This window comes from Musa acuminata, chromosome BXJ3-9, assembly GCF_036884655.1.
Source record: "Musa acuminata AAA Group cultivar baxijiao chromosome BXJ3-9, Cavendish_Baxijiao_AAA, whole genome shotgun sequence".
Classification (NCBI taxonomy): Eukaryota; Viridiplantae; Streptophyta; class Magnoliopsida; order Zingiberales; family Musaceae; genus Musa; species Musa acuminata.
This window is the reverse complement of record NC_088357.1, coordinates 5,275,666-5,289,183: the sequence shown is the minus strand read 5'-3', so window position 1 is coordinate 5,289,183 and position 13,518 is coordinate 5,275,666. Positions and strand designations below refer to the sequence as shown.

Below are 13,518 nucleotides of genomic sequence, written 5' to 3'. Positions count from 1 at the left end.
AAGATTTCTGCAGCATGCAGCAACAGTTCATTGTGAGTGGAGGGATCAGAAGAGAAGAAGATGCCCATCATTGCCCTCATGAGCTCCAAATCTCCAAAGCCAAATCATACTTCATCCATTTTTTGGGTAAATGTATGCAATTTAACTACTGAAGATTGGTTTTGTATTCTTGTATATACTGAAAGAAACTGAAAAAGGTTGGGCCATTTTAATCATTCATAAAACAAAAAATGATCTGTATTTTTTATTTATTTCTGCCCCCCCCCCCCCCCCCCCCCCAAAAAAAATGAGCAGCCACTAGACTTATAATTAAGATGCTAAGATTTGTTTGAAATGAAAGACATGTTATAGTTTTGATTTAATTGATTGCACAATAAATTTATACTTTCCATGATTATGTTGATCCAGGAAATCCCTCCATTGTGGTGTTGGTGTCATTAATCATGCCTCTTTAATCAAAGTAGTTGATAAGTACATATATTGTGTTCTATATGAAGTCTTTATTGGGGTAATAATTGTTTGTAGCTATGAGCAAACTTTTGTTGGAAATTGCAAGTAATTATTACCAACTGTTCAGGACATTAGTACATCACGCTTCACATCCATGTCTTAATGCATGCAGCTCTAGCAGCAATGATCAGTGAGAAAAGCATGAACTCCTGTGGTGTCCTTAACCTAATCATAGTTCCAAGCCTTTCTCATGATGCTACAACATTGGTACATCAACCACTTCAACGAAGCTCAAAAGAGAGAGAGAGAGAGAGAGAGGAGAGAGAGAGATGCATGTCTTCTTAAACCCACCAAACCAACCTAATCGCATCACCTTTCTCTGCCGCTCCTGCGAAGGTCGATCATGAAGTCCATACTGTTTGAACCTCCAAGCCGAAGACAGGAGGGAGGAGGAGCTCACGATCAAGATAAAGCCACAGAAGCAGCCCATGGTTTCCGGAACCCCCTGGAGCTCAGTCTTCGCATCTCTTCCGGTGTCATGGCCTGCAACGTTGGCGGTGGTGATTCCGGCGAGTGCCGAGGACTCTTAGCTACCAGAGATAACCTTGTGGTGCACCCAAGAGACCAAGGAGCTAAGGAGTGGCTTCCAGCTGAGATCCACAGCGGATTCATCCACCCGTGGAGTCTCGCTGCTCGGCAGCAGAAGGCAGTCTTCGAGCAAGCTTCTTCTGCGCCGAGGTCGGTATAGGTTTCTCCTACACCATGCATCTCTGCAGTTTTGGTAAGATGAACACTTGCTCTTCTTCCTCGGGGGTCCTTGCTACTTAATTGGCATGGTTGGTTTTGTTCTTACCATTCATGATGGAGTGTTCTTGATGACGGTTGTCTGAGGAAGAACATGATAGGAGACTACTAGAGAAATGTGCATGTCATATCTAGAATATGATGCATATCTCAACTATCACAAGAAAACTTTTAGTTAGGATTGAAATCTAACTCACTATAGATTGACAATGTGATACATAATTATATGGAAGGGTTTGGTAGAGATAAGTTGAGAGTAATCTCCGACTTCCTCAATAACTTTAGTCAAAATCCAATGAAAAGACGGTCGCATGATCTTTGAGTTATCTTGTTTGGATTGCTGTTTGTGCTAGCAGAGATGCGCATCCTTCGTCTTCCACGCCGCCGCCGCCGCCGCCGCCGCCGCTGCTTGTCGGCTGGCCGCCAGTGCGAACCTCTCGAAAGCATCTAAGCCTGCTGAAGCCCGGGATGGACGGAGAGAACGACGCGAAGAGGCGAAAGTTAACAGAGAGAGAGGCAACAACAGTGCTTACGACAGAATCGAGATCAAGACCTGCGATGTTCGTGAAGGTTAACATGGAAGGCTACGTGGTGGGCAGGAAGATCGACCTGGGAGCCCATGAGAGCTACCGGTCGCTCTATCGCGCCCTCTCCAAGTTGCTCCGCAACTTCCTCTCCTGTACGGGAGCTCGGATGCGATCAGGTTTCCACCCCCGCTCTGTGCGTGTGCTTTACGTCGAACACCTTATGGTCATTTACCATTCTTTACAGGGAGTTTTACATATTTATCCCTCAGGATTCTCAAAATAGCATATTTGCCCCTAAAGGCTTATGTGTGTCTTCAAATGTTAACATCCTTCTTCATAGAAGCCAATTATATTAATACATATAAAAAACCTTAGGCTAACTACTATTAATCATCATTATAAATTTTATATTATTTTTAAAAATCATATTATAATTGATTCACAATGATAATTAAACATTTTGCGGTATCAGAATGCTCTGTACATTGATCACAGAAAAAAAAACAGTGTGAACATTTCATTTTTCCTGATATGCATGAGAGCATTTGAGAGTCAGTCATGGAAGAATCATATGTGAACTTTTCTGTCTTTTTTGTTTTCAGCTAATTATTCAAACAATTCAGGAGAACAAGATGATGAGGTTGCTGATGATGACTTTGTTCTGCTTTATGAAGATAGTGAAGGTGATCAGATGCTTGTTGGTGATATCCCCTGGGAGTATGTGAATTTGAGCTCACTTGCCTTTGCTCCAATGAGTTCTTTCTCTCATGGAATGAAATGATTATTACTGCATGCTTTTTGATATAACTGAAGCATAATTATGCTTGTGTAGGTTGTTTATTACTTCTGTGAAAAAGCTCTACATTGCTCATGGCAGAAAGAAGGCTGCTGCAGGTATGGTTGAGTGAAAGCATATGGTTTTAAGATCTTGTTTAAGTTGCAAATATATATTAGCAGTAAGTTCAATGCATGTTTGCTGCAGGAGGAGAGGCACAAAAGACTCATCACAAGCAACAACTGAATCACTGACAGGAGAAATGAAGCATATGAATCACATCATCTGCTAACTCCTTTTGTTGCTCCTTGTATTACTCTATGTGCTTGTAGGTTATCTGTTGTGTCATGGAGATTATGTTTTAGGAATTTGATTAGATGAAATAGTTTATAACCTCTTGATCGATTGTTTCTCTTTTTGAAGGTCTATCACATCATGAGTACCAAATCCTAGAGACTACTCTATCGAGAATACAAATAAAATTTTAGATCCTGTAAAAATGAGTAGAAGGTTTCTATCCATAGAAAGAAGCAAGAAAAATATTCTGAAGAATATTATTTTCTTAGGCTTCTATTGATATGATCGATTTGATCAATTCAACTCAATGTGTGATTGATCCAAAATACGAGTCATATCGAGTACATGACACCAAACTTCAACATCAGCAGCTTATGCTTGGAATTCAGAGCACCTCATCAGGCTTTTCTGATGCATGTTGGCCATTTGCCACAGATGAGAGACAGCATGCAGCCACTGCAAGAGGTAAAAACAACCTGCCATTTACCAGCAAATCAGTAATCTTAACCTGTGGATTCATGTTTGCTTCCAACATAAATGATTGATCATAATTCAACAGAATGAATCCTTCTGCAATTCATCTGTCATACCAAAACAAATTCTCCTTCCTATTCCAAAGGTCCTTTCTCAAGACAATGTTCAATATCTTGGCAGTATGATACTCCATGTGTATCCGTTCTTGGGTGTCATTGCATGACTTCATGCACACACACACTGAATTTATCCCAGGCTACCAAATAGGTATTGTTCTTTTCAATCTGCTGCAAAAAATCTAGATGTGATGATTAGAACCCCTCTGGTATTTGACATGTCTTCTTCCTTTGTAGCTCCTCAGCTGTTCCTTCTTTTAGTTCTGTTCTCTTTTAATTAGCAGATCAACTTGAAAAGCTGAAGAATTTATCCAAGCTTTGCTTCAAAATCTTTTATGTGATTTGTATCTCCTCAGTTATCAGCCAGAAAACTAGGATTTAAAGGAACTCTTGATAGTATATGTATCTATTCAGTACCAAACAAAATCCATGGCATGCTGAAGACAGAGAGATTTCTGTGCCATGATATGCTTCTGTACTGATCTTCTCTTTTCTTATCTTCCTCTATTATATAATTAGATCCACATGATTCAACTTTTATGAAGGGAGAAGAAAGGTTCACTTTCGAGTCCTACATTTTGGTGACAGTAGAGTCCCTGATTCTGCCCTCAATGCAAAGAAAACCATCACACGTTCTGTGATCATTCAAATAGTTGCAGTTGAGCTTTGGTATCTACCAAACCTCAGTTGCAGAGAAGAACGCATGCTTAAAAGCACCAAAACAATGTCAAAGAATTGGAAGAAGAAAAAGAAGTGTCAGGGGGCGCCCAAAGGATATTCTGCAACCCAACTTAATTGTGGCAAAAGCTCTTTTCTCCTCTTGATCTTATATTGTTGCCTACTCCTCAAGCATTCACTCCACAACTATTTTATGGCTCCAGGTTGCACCTTTTAAGTACATCATTGAGCTGCCTTTGATGCATATCCACATTCTCTAACATTTCCTTTTGGTCTCGAGCACTTCTTCCTGCATTATTGCCTTCTTTTGAGATGTAGGACATCTTTGTGATGTATGTATGTATGGTACTCTGGTGAGGATGTCAAAGAACTTGGATCAGTTCAAAGAACTTTGAGATTTGCCCCAGTTTGGATCACTCTCAAATCTCCATGTTTGGATCAGGATCTGCGCAATCTTGCAGTCTTTTTGAGAGGGAATCACAGATCAGGTGAGACCTCTGTGGAAAACTTGCAAGCCATATGATTGATGGAAACAAGCAGAGAATCCAACAAAGACAGAGGAGGGAGTTAGCACAATCCATCAAATTTGCTGAGGCGAGGCTTTCAGCATCACTCTCTGCTGCTTTTAATTATGTCGCTGGTGCAGTCTGCGTTGGCCATCGACGGCCGGTCTTTTCTCGGATGGCCCCTCCACTTCATGCAGTGCTTGACTCCACACTCACCTTTCCAAGGGGTGACCAAAAGCTCTTTTATCTTACTACAACTTGAGCTGCCACTCCTAAATACTTATGTTTGTATCTTAAATCTCTTTCATTAATACACATCTTAGAGAAGATGTCCAAAATGCAATGCCTTAATAAGAAGAAGAAGAAGATGATGATGATGATGATGAAGAAGACTATCTAAAAGGACATATAAGTTAAATTTAGCTACTTATGTTGGAGTCTTTTGCTTCAATGAAGTGGGACTCTAATGGTGGAAGTTACTCAAAGTAGTAGGTTTGATCGGTTGATGGAATTCATCTCCTACAAAGTGATCTGAATCCAATTGCTTTACTTGTCTTCTAATAATGCAACTCTTTTCCTTCACTTTACTGAACAAACTGCAGTCCCTCTGTTCTTTTCACGCTGATCTTTGCCTCAGAAGCTTTCGTGTCGAAGAATCAATGTGCTGCATGCGCTGCTATATAATGCGCCTTCTCCATCACATGTTTGGTAGTCTCAGCTTCCTTCCTTTCTGGTTTTAGCCGCAGTTTAGGGCAGAAGAGAGGCCATGGAGAAGAGCACAGTGACGGACATTGAGCATGGCGACCATGAAAGACGAGGTATGCAGGCACCTGCAACGCTTTCCATGACGAGCTTCTTGTTTGTGTGACAAACCCTCTCGAGTGCAGGAACTGTGTGGACTGCGACAGCCCACATCGTCGCTGCACTGATCGGCTCCGGTGTTTTGGCGCTCGCATGGAGTGTTGCTCAGCTGGGGTGGATCGTCGGCCCTCTCGTTCTCCTCGGCTTCTCCTGCGTCACCTACTACACCGCGGTTCTCCTTACCAACTGCTACAGGTTCCCAGATCCTGTCGATGGAACCATAAATCGTGCCTACATCGATGCAGTCAGATCATACTTGGGTAACAATCTTCGAGAACCGAGCACTTCGATTTCTTTTTCTGGGAGCTGAGCGACGGACACAACTGTTGCCTTTTCTGCTCTGCAGGTCCTAAGCATGTGTTCTTGTGTGGATGTGCTCAGTATGTCAACCTCTGGGGGACTCTTGTGGGCTACACCATTACAGCCAGCACGAGCATGATGTGAGTGAGTGTGTGATGCTCGTTCTGCTGAATCGGAGTTGGATTTGTTTGATGTTTGATGAAGGATGTGTTCTGCTTTCTTCCCGAAGCGCGGTGAAGCGCGCGAATTGCTTCCACCGGAACGGGCACAGCGCAAGATGTGACGCATCTGGCAACACCTTCATGGTGGTGTTCGGCCTCTTCCAGCTGGTGTTGTCTCAGTTCCCCAGCTTGGAGAACATAACGTGGCTGTCGGTGGTCGCGGTGGCGACGTCGTTCGGTTACTCCTTCATCGGCCTCGGCCTGTGCATGGGCAAGTGGGCTTCTCATGGTGAGTTCAGGGGGACGTTGGCTGGTACCAGCGATGTGGCCGCAAGTGACAAGGCGTTCGATGTGCTCCTCGCGCTGGGGAATGTAGCTTTCGCTTACACTTTTGCTGATGTCTTGATTGAGATCCAGGTGGAGTTCTTAGCTTAGCTTCTTTCACTTCTACTCCTCCTCCATCGTCCTCTGTTTGGATTCAGGAAGAACGTCTACGTTTGATCGACTGTAGGACACCTTGAAGTCACCTCCTCCGGAGAACAAATCGATGAAAAGGGCGACGTTCAACGGGATTGGGCTCACCACCGTTTTCTACCTCCTGCTTGGCTGCATAGGGTACGCTGCATTCGGTAACGATGCTCCCGGCAACATCCTAACTGGGTTCGGCTTCTACGAGCCCTTTTGGCTCGTCGACATAGCCAACATATGTGTCATCGTCCACCTCATCGGGGCATATCAGGTGAGCACAAGATGCAGCCATTGCCCTCCCTCTCGGTCGTTCCTGGAACCGTGGGCTCACCACCTGTTTGCTTGAATGCATGCCTTTCAGGTGTACGCGCAGCCAATCTTCGCCAGGTTTGAGAACTACCTGTTGTTCCAGTGGCCGGACAACAAGTTCATCCGCAAGACCTACTCGGTGCGAGTGCCGTTCATGGAAGTTGGTGGCTCGTGGAGCTTCACGCTGTCGAAGCTCGTCTTGAGGACCATCTTCATCATGTTCACGACGCTGGTCGCCATGCTGCTGCCATTCTTCAACGCTGTTCTGGGTCTGATAGGCGCTCTGGGCTTCTGGCCACTGGCCGTTTACTTCCCGGTGAGCATGCACATGGCTCAGGAGAAGATCCAAAGGGGAGCACTCAAGTGGTTTGCCCTGCAGGGCTTAAGTTTCTTCTGCCTGCTTGTCTCTGTTGCTGCTAGCATTGGTTCTGTGGCAGACATTGTGCATAATCTCAAGGCAGCTGCCCCTTTCAAGACTGTGTATTAGAGATGAAATGTACACAAAGCCATGCCATGTGATGTGAGGGAGAACAATTCTGAGTGAAAGAACAACTAGTTTTATGTGAGTACTCTGCAAGCTTGCTGACTTCTTTGGGATGGACTATATGGATCTTTTTCTGTGCTATCAAACTGGATATATGAGTATACTAGATGCATCAACTTCTTTGATTTTAAAGGTAAAAGAATGTAACATAACCATGACAAGTACAAGAAATCAAAATTTCTGTACCATTTGAGAGACTTACTAGAAGTTCAAGAAGGGTGAAGTTGTCCATAGTACAACAACCATCTTCTTCATTGTAGGTTCAAGAGAACTGTACTGCACTATGGAAGATTCTGCCAACTGCTGATTAATTATTGTATGGTCCAAAAGTGTGTTAGGTATCATGGATCTTATTTTATGGTATTTCACACACTAAATAATTGACCTTTGATTTGCTTTTCTAGTTTGCAGTTGTCTCAAAAGATAATTCACTATCCATCTACTTCTCTTTTCCTGCCATAGCAGAAGTCTTCAGAGGTTGGAAGGGAATAGGAAATACTTGAAATCTGAGACTTGGATGAAGTATTGTTTTGTTTGACAGATACTTTTGTTTACTGATAGATAGATGGAAATAGAGTGCCACTGCTGCACTAGCATCAACATCAGGAGAGAGCACCAATATAGCTAAAGCTAGTAGTAGTAATCTTTGATTGGGAGACTGGTGGAAAGGGAGATCCATTAGGGGAAAATGTGGCTAAATTTGCACTAAACAAAATCAATTTCACCTAAAAGCATTAATCACTTTTGAGCTAGTGCCACATGCTGATTTCTTCTCTTTGTCCTATCTTAATTATGACTCTGATGATAGGATGGAAATCACTAAAAAGAGAACTAACCCCATTAGGAGAAAAGGTGGGTCATTCAGTACTCATCAAGATCATTTTTAGGTAGTCTGTTGATCATTATTGGCAATTCATTATCTATATCAAGCTATTCCAAATATCTGCAACAGAGGTTTTCTTTTCTGCTATCATAAGAAAGGTTATATACAGTCCTGTTACGGCAACTTAGAATGCATGAGAAATAATACTCTTTCTATCCTTCAGCTATACTTAGCTGTGTTTCCTATTTAGCGCAAAATTGAAGTTTGAAGTGATCTTGAAATGGAGTGCAGGTCAAGCAGATGTTCATACACAGGCCATAAGGAACAGTTTGAAGATGCAGAGGCCGGCATCAGCTTCACAGTGAATTTTTATGCAAGGATCAGCAAGCAGTTGGAGTGCCATTTAATGCATTCAGATTATGCAAGTTCAAGCCAGAGCTCCTCAGTTCAGATATTTCAAGATTTTCGTTGTGGACGCAAACAATTTGACTCATAATTTCATGACAAGGTGAAAAAAAATATAGCATCAAAATCTAGAGATTAATAGATTCATTTATTACAGGATAATTTTTTTTGGAGTTTTGTTATAGTTACACAGATAAACAAAACCGAATAAAACTTCACATACTGAACCATATTACTAAACTGAACCATTCAATTGAGATACTTCTAACCATGATTGTTCTTGTTGTTCTTTTAACTTTTGAAGAAATAGTTGTGTCCTTGACTTGCTGATTGAAAGGAAGACAGGTGTTTCTGAACTGCCATGAACAGATCTAAAAGCTCATAGTCATGGCACAGAGGCATGGAAGCTAAAGATTCTTGTAGTAGTTCTTTTCCCTGGCAGCAAGATTGCAAGGATCGGCATCGATCAGCATGTTGACCACCTCTCTCATGGTAGGTCTTAGATTTGGCAACTTGGTGGTACACAGGATTGCAACCTTCAGAACCTTCATCATGCATTCTTCTGCAGGGCTTGACACTCTTGAGTCCAAAATCTCTGAAGCATTTTGCTGATTGAGATGAGTGGAAACCCAGTAGACTATGTCTTTGCCTTCACCATACTGAGGCTCAACAGGTCCATGCCCGGTAAGCAATTCAAGCAAGACTATACCAAAGCTATACACATCACTCTTTTCCGTCACCTTGACTGAATATGCCAGTTCTGAGATCAAACAATCCAGCAGAAACAGTAAGTTGAAATGCATATGATCCATTAAATTGATTATTGTGTAATCTAAAATGGTGGCTAATTATGCATTCAAATTTTAGATGCCCAGAGGAAAAGAAGTAATATGATGATGGAGAGCAAGCATACCGGGAGCAATGTAACCATGCGTGCCAGCAAAACAGCTTGAATCTGACTCCTCTGCTATTTTAGCGATCCCAAAGTCGGCAATTTTTGCTTCATAGTCCTCATCAAGCAGTATGTTGTTGGATTTTATGTCCCTGTGAATTATGGCTGGGGAGCAGTCATGGTGAAGATACATAATCCCCTTTGCTGCACCCATGGCAATCTTGTAGCGCTTGTTCCAGTCCAACTCTGGCTCCCCAGCTTTTACTTCGCGGCGAAGGGCGTGATAAAGATTGCCATTGGGCATGAACTCAAACACAAGGAGACTAAGATCCCCTCTTGTCAAGCAAGCATGAAGCTTCAGTATGTTCCTGTGCCTGATCTTTCCTAGTATGTTCATTTCTGCCATGAAAACTCTAGCTTCATTCCCCTTCAGCAGCTGCTTCACGGCGACCGTGCTTCTGTTCCTTAGATCCAATCTGTAAACTTTGCCAGTGCTTCCACTGCCAATCAAATGCTCCTCATCCAAATTTGACATCTCTTCTGCATCCAGTTCTAGTGGATAAAATGACTCAATTTTCCACTCCGGCTCATCTTCCATGCACTGATCAAGATCCTTATTTCTAATGGATTCATCAAGCTTCAAGCTCCTGTAACTCACCAACACTAGTCCAGCTAGAAATATGATCAGTGCTGAGAAAACAAGGGCTGTGAAAACCATTCTATTTCCGAAAACATATCTGTGTTTGCTGCTGACTCTGCACACTCCCAATTCAGGATCCCATCTGTTTCCTGATCTCCCATCGATGCAGAGTGCTGGATTACCAGAGAATGCTTCTTCTCCAGCTATCACGAGAAGACCAGGAGGAACTCTTCCGGATAATTTGTTCCCGGAGAAATCGATAGAGCTGAGCTTAAGAGACTGCAAACCATCTGGAATTGGACCTGTGATCAAGTTCCGCGAAAGGTTTATCGAGTTGAGAGATGCCAACTGGGACAGTGTTCCCGGAATACGACCACCCAATGTGTTCTGTGAAAGATCTATCTCCACCAGCCTGCTGCACAGTCCAAGTTCTGATGGTATGGATCCACTAAGATCGTTGTCTTGCAAATGCAGAGTTGTCAACTGGTACAGGCTGCCGATTTCAGATGGAATGCGACCTGAGAGGGAGTTGTTGGATGCGTACAGCTTCTGTAGCTGTGAGAGCTTCCCAATCTCAGCTGGAATCTCACCGGATAGCTTGTTGTTCCGCACAGAGAGCTGGCTCAAGCTGGTGGACTTCCCTATCTCCGAAGGTATTCTTCCGGTGAACCCATTGTCCGATACATCGATGATGACCGCAAATGGCAGTCCCCAAATCCCATTCGGAAGCCTACCCGAGAAGCTATTCTGGCTGATCCTGAACCTACGCAGAGTCTTACAGTTAGCATATGAATCCGGAAATGCACCCGAGAACTTGTTCTCGAGGGCAAGCAGGAACTGCAGGTTGTTGTTTTGGCACAAGAATCCGGGGAACCGCCCGGAGAAGTTGTTCTCCGAGATGTCAAAGCTGTTCAGAGGTGAGAATCTTCCAAAGTTTGCAGGAAACTCCCCGGAGAATCTGTTCTCATAGATAGAGAATGCACTGAGGAACTGCAGGTCACCGAAGCCTCGTGGGAGCTCACCCCAGAAGTCGTTCCTGTATAATTGGATCACTGTGAGCTTCTTGAGAGTGCCGACTTCAGCTGGAATTCTCCCACTGATCTGATTGCGGGAGACATCGATCTCTCGGAGCTCAGTGAGATCTGATAGCTCAGGAGGTATGACACCAGTTAGATTGTTCTGGTAGAGCTCGATCTTGAACAGCTTGCGCAGCTTCGAGATTGCCTTTGGTAATGGTCCTGAGAGTTTGTTCTGAGAGAAATCGAGTGTGCCAAGTGAGGACAATTCGGATACCGAGTCCGGGATCTCTCCGCTTAGATTACAGTTCGCCATGTAAAGCCAGGTCAAGTTCTTCAGGTTCCCGATTCCTGGCGGAATCTCCCCCTCGTCGAAGTCGTTCTCGGCCAGGCCGAGCTCAACCAGGCCTGACAAGTTCCCGATCCATGGTGGAAAGCTACCGGAAAGCTTGTTACTCGAGACATCAAGGACTTTGAGGTTCTTTAAGCCCGAGAGATCTGGTAATTGGCCCGTCAAGCTATTGGAAGACAGGTTGAGGACCTGGAGATTCATGAAGTTTGCCAGCTCCGCAGGAACAGTCCCCGATATGGAATTCTCTTGCAGGAGAAGAGTGGTGAGGTTGCTGAGGAGGGAGATCGATGGTGAGATCTCACCAGAGAGATTACTTCTTGGCAGTGAGATCCCAGTGACCTCACCAGAGGTGGAGTCACAAGAGACACCAAGAAACCTGCATGGAGAACTGGATTCCTTCCATGTCTCGAGAAAATTTGCAGGGTCAATTAGGGTGCTCTTCAAATGCAGCAGCGCCTGGGCTTGCTCATCTTGGGAGTTCGAGATTGGCAGAGAAGCTAGCAGAAGAAGAGTGCTCAGGAGATGGAAGAAAGGGTGGAGGAATCCGGCCATGCCTGCATCTATCAAGGCCTAAACGGTGATCAATCTCTCATATGAGCCCTGTCAGTCAGAAGAACGAAGCAGATTTGATACGAAGTATTCAGGTGTTCTTCAAGATATCTAGATTTGCTCTTTACACAAACAACAACATCAACATAGAATGTGAGAACAAGAGTGGATTGATCATACTCAGGCAAATCAATTTTGTTCTTCTTGTTGCTGTTAGTATGCTCTGATTATAAGCATTGCTGATCTCAATCTTCTTAGTCTTAATTTGTGGAGGGTTCTTCGTTTGATTCCCTATGCAGATCTACTGTTTGGATTCATTAACGTATGAAGATTGAGTGTGCCGTATCAGAACCAGACAAAGTGTTCCTTCCCAGCAAATGCGTGCAAGCAAGCTCACGCAGCCCACCGACAGCCGGTGGGACCCTTCGCCATATGCCAATCTGGACATAACACGTTGGCACCGAACTCACACGTGGCCCACTGTGTGGCCCCACCTCGTGTCATTCCCCCTATGTTTGACCTGTGTGCTAAACGAACCTCTTGACCTCTCTATCGACCACATTCTCTGTCACTCCTTGGCACTCTTCATCTTATCCCACGGATCGTATGACACACTCGATTCATCTCCAAACTTATGCAGCTGATCGTAGCATACAAAACAATTTTTCCTAAAACTACAACTTCAGAGAGAGAGAGAGAGAGAGAGAGAGAGGGATAAATCACGTACCAGTGGAGTTGCCAGTTCTGGTGTTCCTTCTCTACGATATCACAGCGCTCGTCATGGGAGAACAGAAGCTCAAATCTGCTTTGATGGAGCATCAAAGGAGATGATGGCGGTCTCCGGTCTCCGAGCTTCCTCGGCCACCTGAGCGGGCGAGCGCGTGAGAGAAAGATAGAAGAAGAAGTGAAGCAACAGAAGAGGTGTAGATCTAGAGAGAGAGAGAGAAATCCAGGAGAAGAGAAGGAAACTAGTGGAAGCTGTGTACTCCACTTGGTCTAGAAGCAGATCTCGTGGTGTGTTCGATGGCAGCGGTGCCTCTAATCATTCAGCAAAAGAACATGACGACAAAAGAGATTGCTTGTGGTGCATGGGACCTCTTCAAGTGTGTTCATGTCTGTGTGATGTTTCTGTCTTTTTGGCTCCATTTTTCAGTGAAAATATTGTAAGTAGTTTATCTGATATTTTATTTTTCTTTTTACTTTGTATTCTTATGAAATTACACCACTCTTAATGCTTTTTGTGTGTGTGTGTGTGCGCGCAGAAAACTAAGAAAATAAGCTGTCTGGCTTAGAGAAATTACATAGAATGATGATATTAATTTAGAGCAAGTTCTACAATTGAGTTGCCATCCAAGTCTCATGAAACCATGATGAACAGCAGTCACCATGTTTTATGAAGGATTCTTTTCTACTGAAACAACTTGGATATACAAATCATAAAGTCATTAAGTGGTGGTTTACTTCAGTAAAGGATTTCTAATCTGACTTTTCTGACCACAAAATTATAAGAGATTGAGTATGATTGAATGCTTGCTATAACTAAACTGAATGAGACATTTGATCAGCTTGGG

At 43.6% G+C, this 13,518-nt stretch overlaps 3 protein-coding genes across 5 annotated transcripts; 2 read left to right on the top strand and 1 right to left on the bottom strand.

The window, feature by feature from the left end:
* Positions 1-444: 444 nt before the first annotated feature.
* On the top strand, positions 445-2,954 carry LOC103997458 (auxin-responsive protein IAA25-like). 2 transcript variants are annotated; one of them, XM_018818044.2, is made up of 5 exons: positions 445-1,188; positions 1,611-1,957; positions 2,405-2,498; positions 2,614-2,675; positions 2,764-2,954. In XM_018818044.2, the coding sequence occupies exons 1-5, from the start codon at positions 854-856 to the stop codon at positions 2,808-2,810; spliced, it is 885 nt and encodes a 294-aa protein (XP_018673589.2). In that variant the 5' UTR covers positions 445-853; the 3' UTR covers positions 2,811-2,954. The 2 variants fall into 2 exon arrangements, with proteins under 2 accessions (XP_018673589.2, XP_009416957.2); XM_009418682.3 differs by having other exon boundaries at positions 455-1,188; positions 2,384-2,498.
* A 2,194-nt stretch (positions 2,955-5,148) lies between these two features.
* LOC103997459 (amino acid permease 6) lies at positions 5,149-7,292 on the top strand. The gene is made up of 6 exons (XM_009418683.3): positions 5,149-5,445; positions 5,515-5,748; positions 5,835-5,928; positions 6,018-6,366; positions 6,461-6,688; positions 6,779-7,292. The coding sequence occupies exons 1-6, from the start codon at positions 5,394-5,396 to the stop codon at positions 7,211-7,213; spliced, it is 1,392 nt and encodes a 463-aa protein (XP_009416958.2). The 5' UTR covers positions 5,149-5,393; the 3' UTR covers positions 7,214-7,292.
* A 1,322-nt stretch (positions 7,293-8,614) lies between these two features.
* Positions 8,615-12,954, bottom strand: LOC135649570 (receptor protein-tyrosine kinase CEPR2-like). 2 transcript variants are annotated; one of them, XM_065168060.1, is made up of 3 exons: positions 12,675-12,954; positions 9,412-11,998; positions 8,615-9,258 (listed from the first exon to the last, which is right to left on the bottom strand). In XM_065168060.1, the coding sequence occupies exons 2-3, from the start codon at positions 11,948-11,950 to the stop codon at positions 8,906-8,908; spliced, it is 2,892 nt and encodes a 963-aa protein (XP_065024132.1). In that variant the 5' UTR covers positions 11,951-11,998; positions 12,675-12,954; the 3' UTR covers positions 8,615-8,905. The 2 variants fall into 2 exon arrangements, with proteins under 2 accessions (XP_065024132.1, XP_065024133.1); XM_065168061.1 differs by having other exon boundaries at positions 9,412-11,958.
* Positions 12,955-13,518: the final 564 nt, after the last annotated feature.

Bases quoted from the DNA above. Each gene is read 5' to 3' on its own strand.
- LOC103997458 (XM_009418682.3), top strand. From the start codon at position 854: ATGAAGTCCATACTGTTTGAACCTCCAAGCCGAAGACAGGAGGGAGGA. The intron at 1,958-2,383 runs GTTTCCACCCCC...TTTTGTTTTCAG, and splicing joins GGGAGCTCGGATGCGATCAG to CTAATTATTCAAACAATTCA. The intron at 2,499-2,613 runs GTATGTGAATTT...ATGCTTGTGTAG, and splicing joins GTTGGTGATATCCCCTGGGA to GTTGTTTATTACTTCTGTGA.
- LOC103997459 (XM_009418683.3), top strand. From the start codon at position 5,394: ATGGAGAAGAGCACAGTGACGGACATTGAGCATGGCGACCATGAAAGA. The intron at 5,749-5,834 runs GTAACAATCTTC...TCTGCTCTGCAG, and splicing joins TGCAGTCAGATCATACTTGG to GTCCTAAGCATGTGTTCTTG. The intron at 5,929-6,017 runs GTGAGTGAGTGT...TTCTTCCCGAAG, and splicing joins ACAGCCAGCACGAGCATGAT to CGCGGTGAAGCGCGCGAATT.
- LOC135649570 (XM_065168060.1), bottom strand. From the start codon at position 11,950: ATGGCCGGATTCCTCCACCCTTTCTTCCATCTCCTGAGCACTCTTCTT. The intron at 9,259-9,411 runs GTATGCTTGCTC...GTTTGATCTCAG, and splicing joins GCATGGTTACATTGCTCCCG to AACTGGCATATTCAGTCAAG.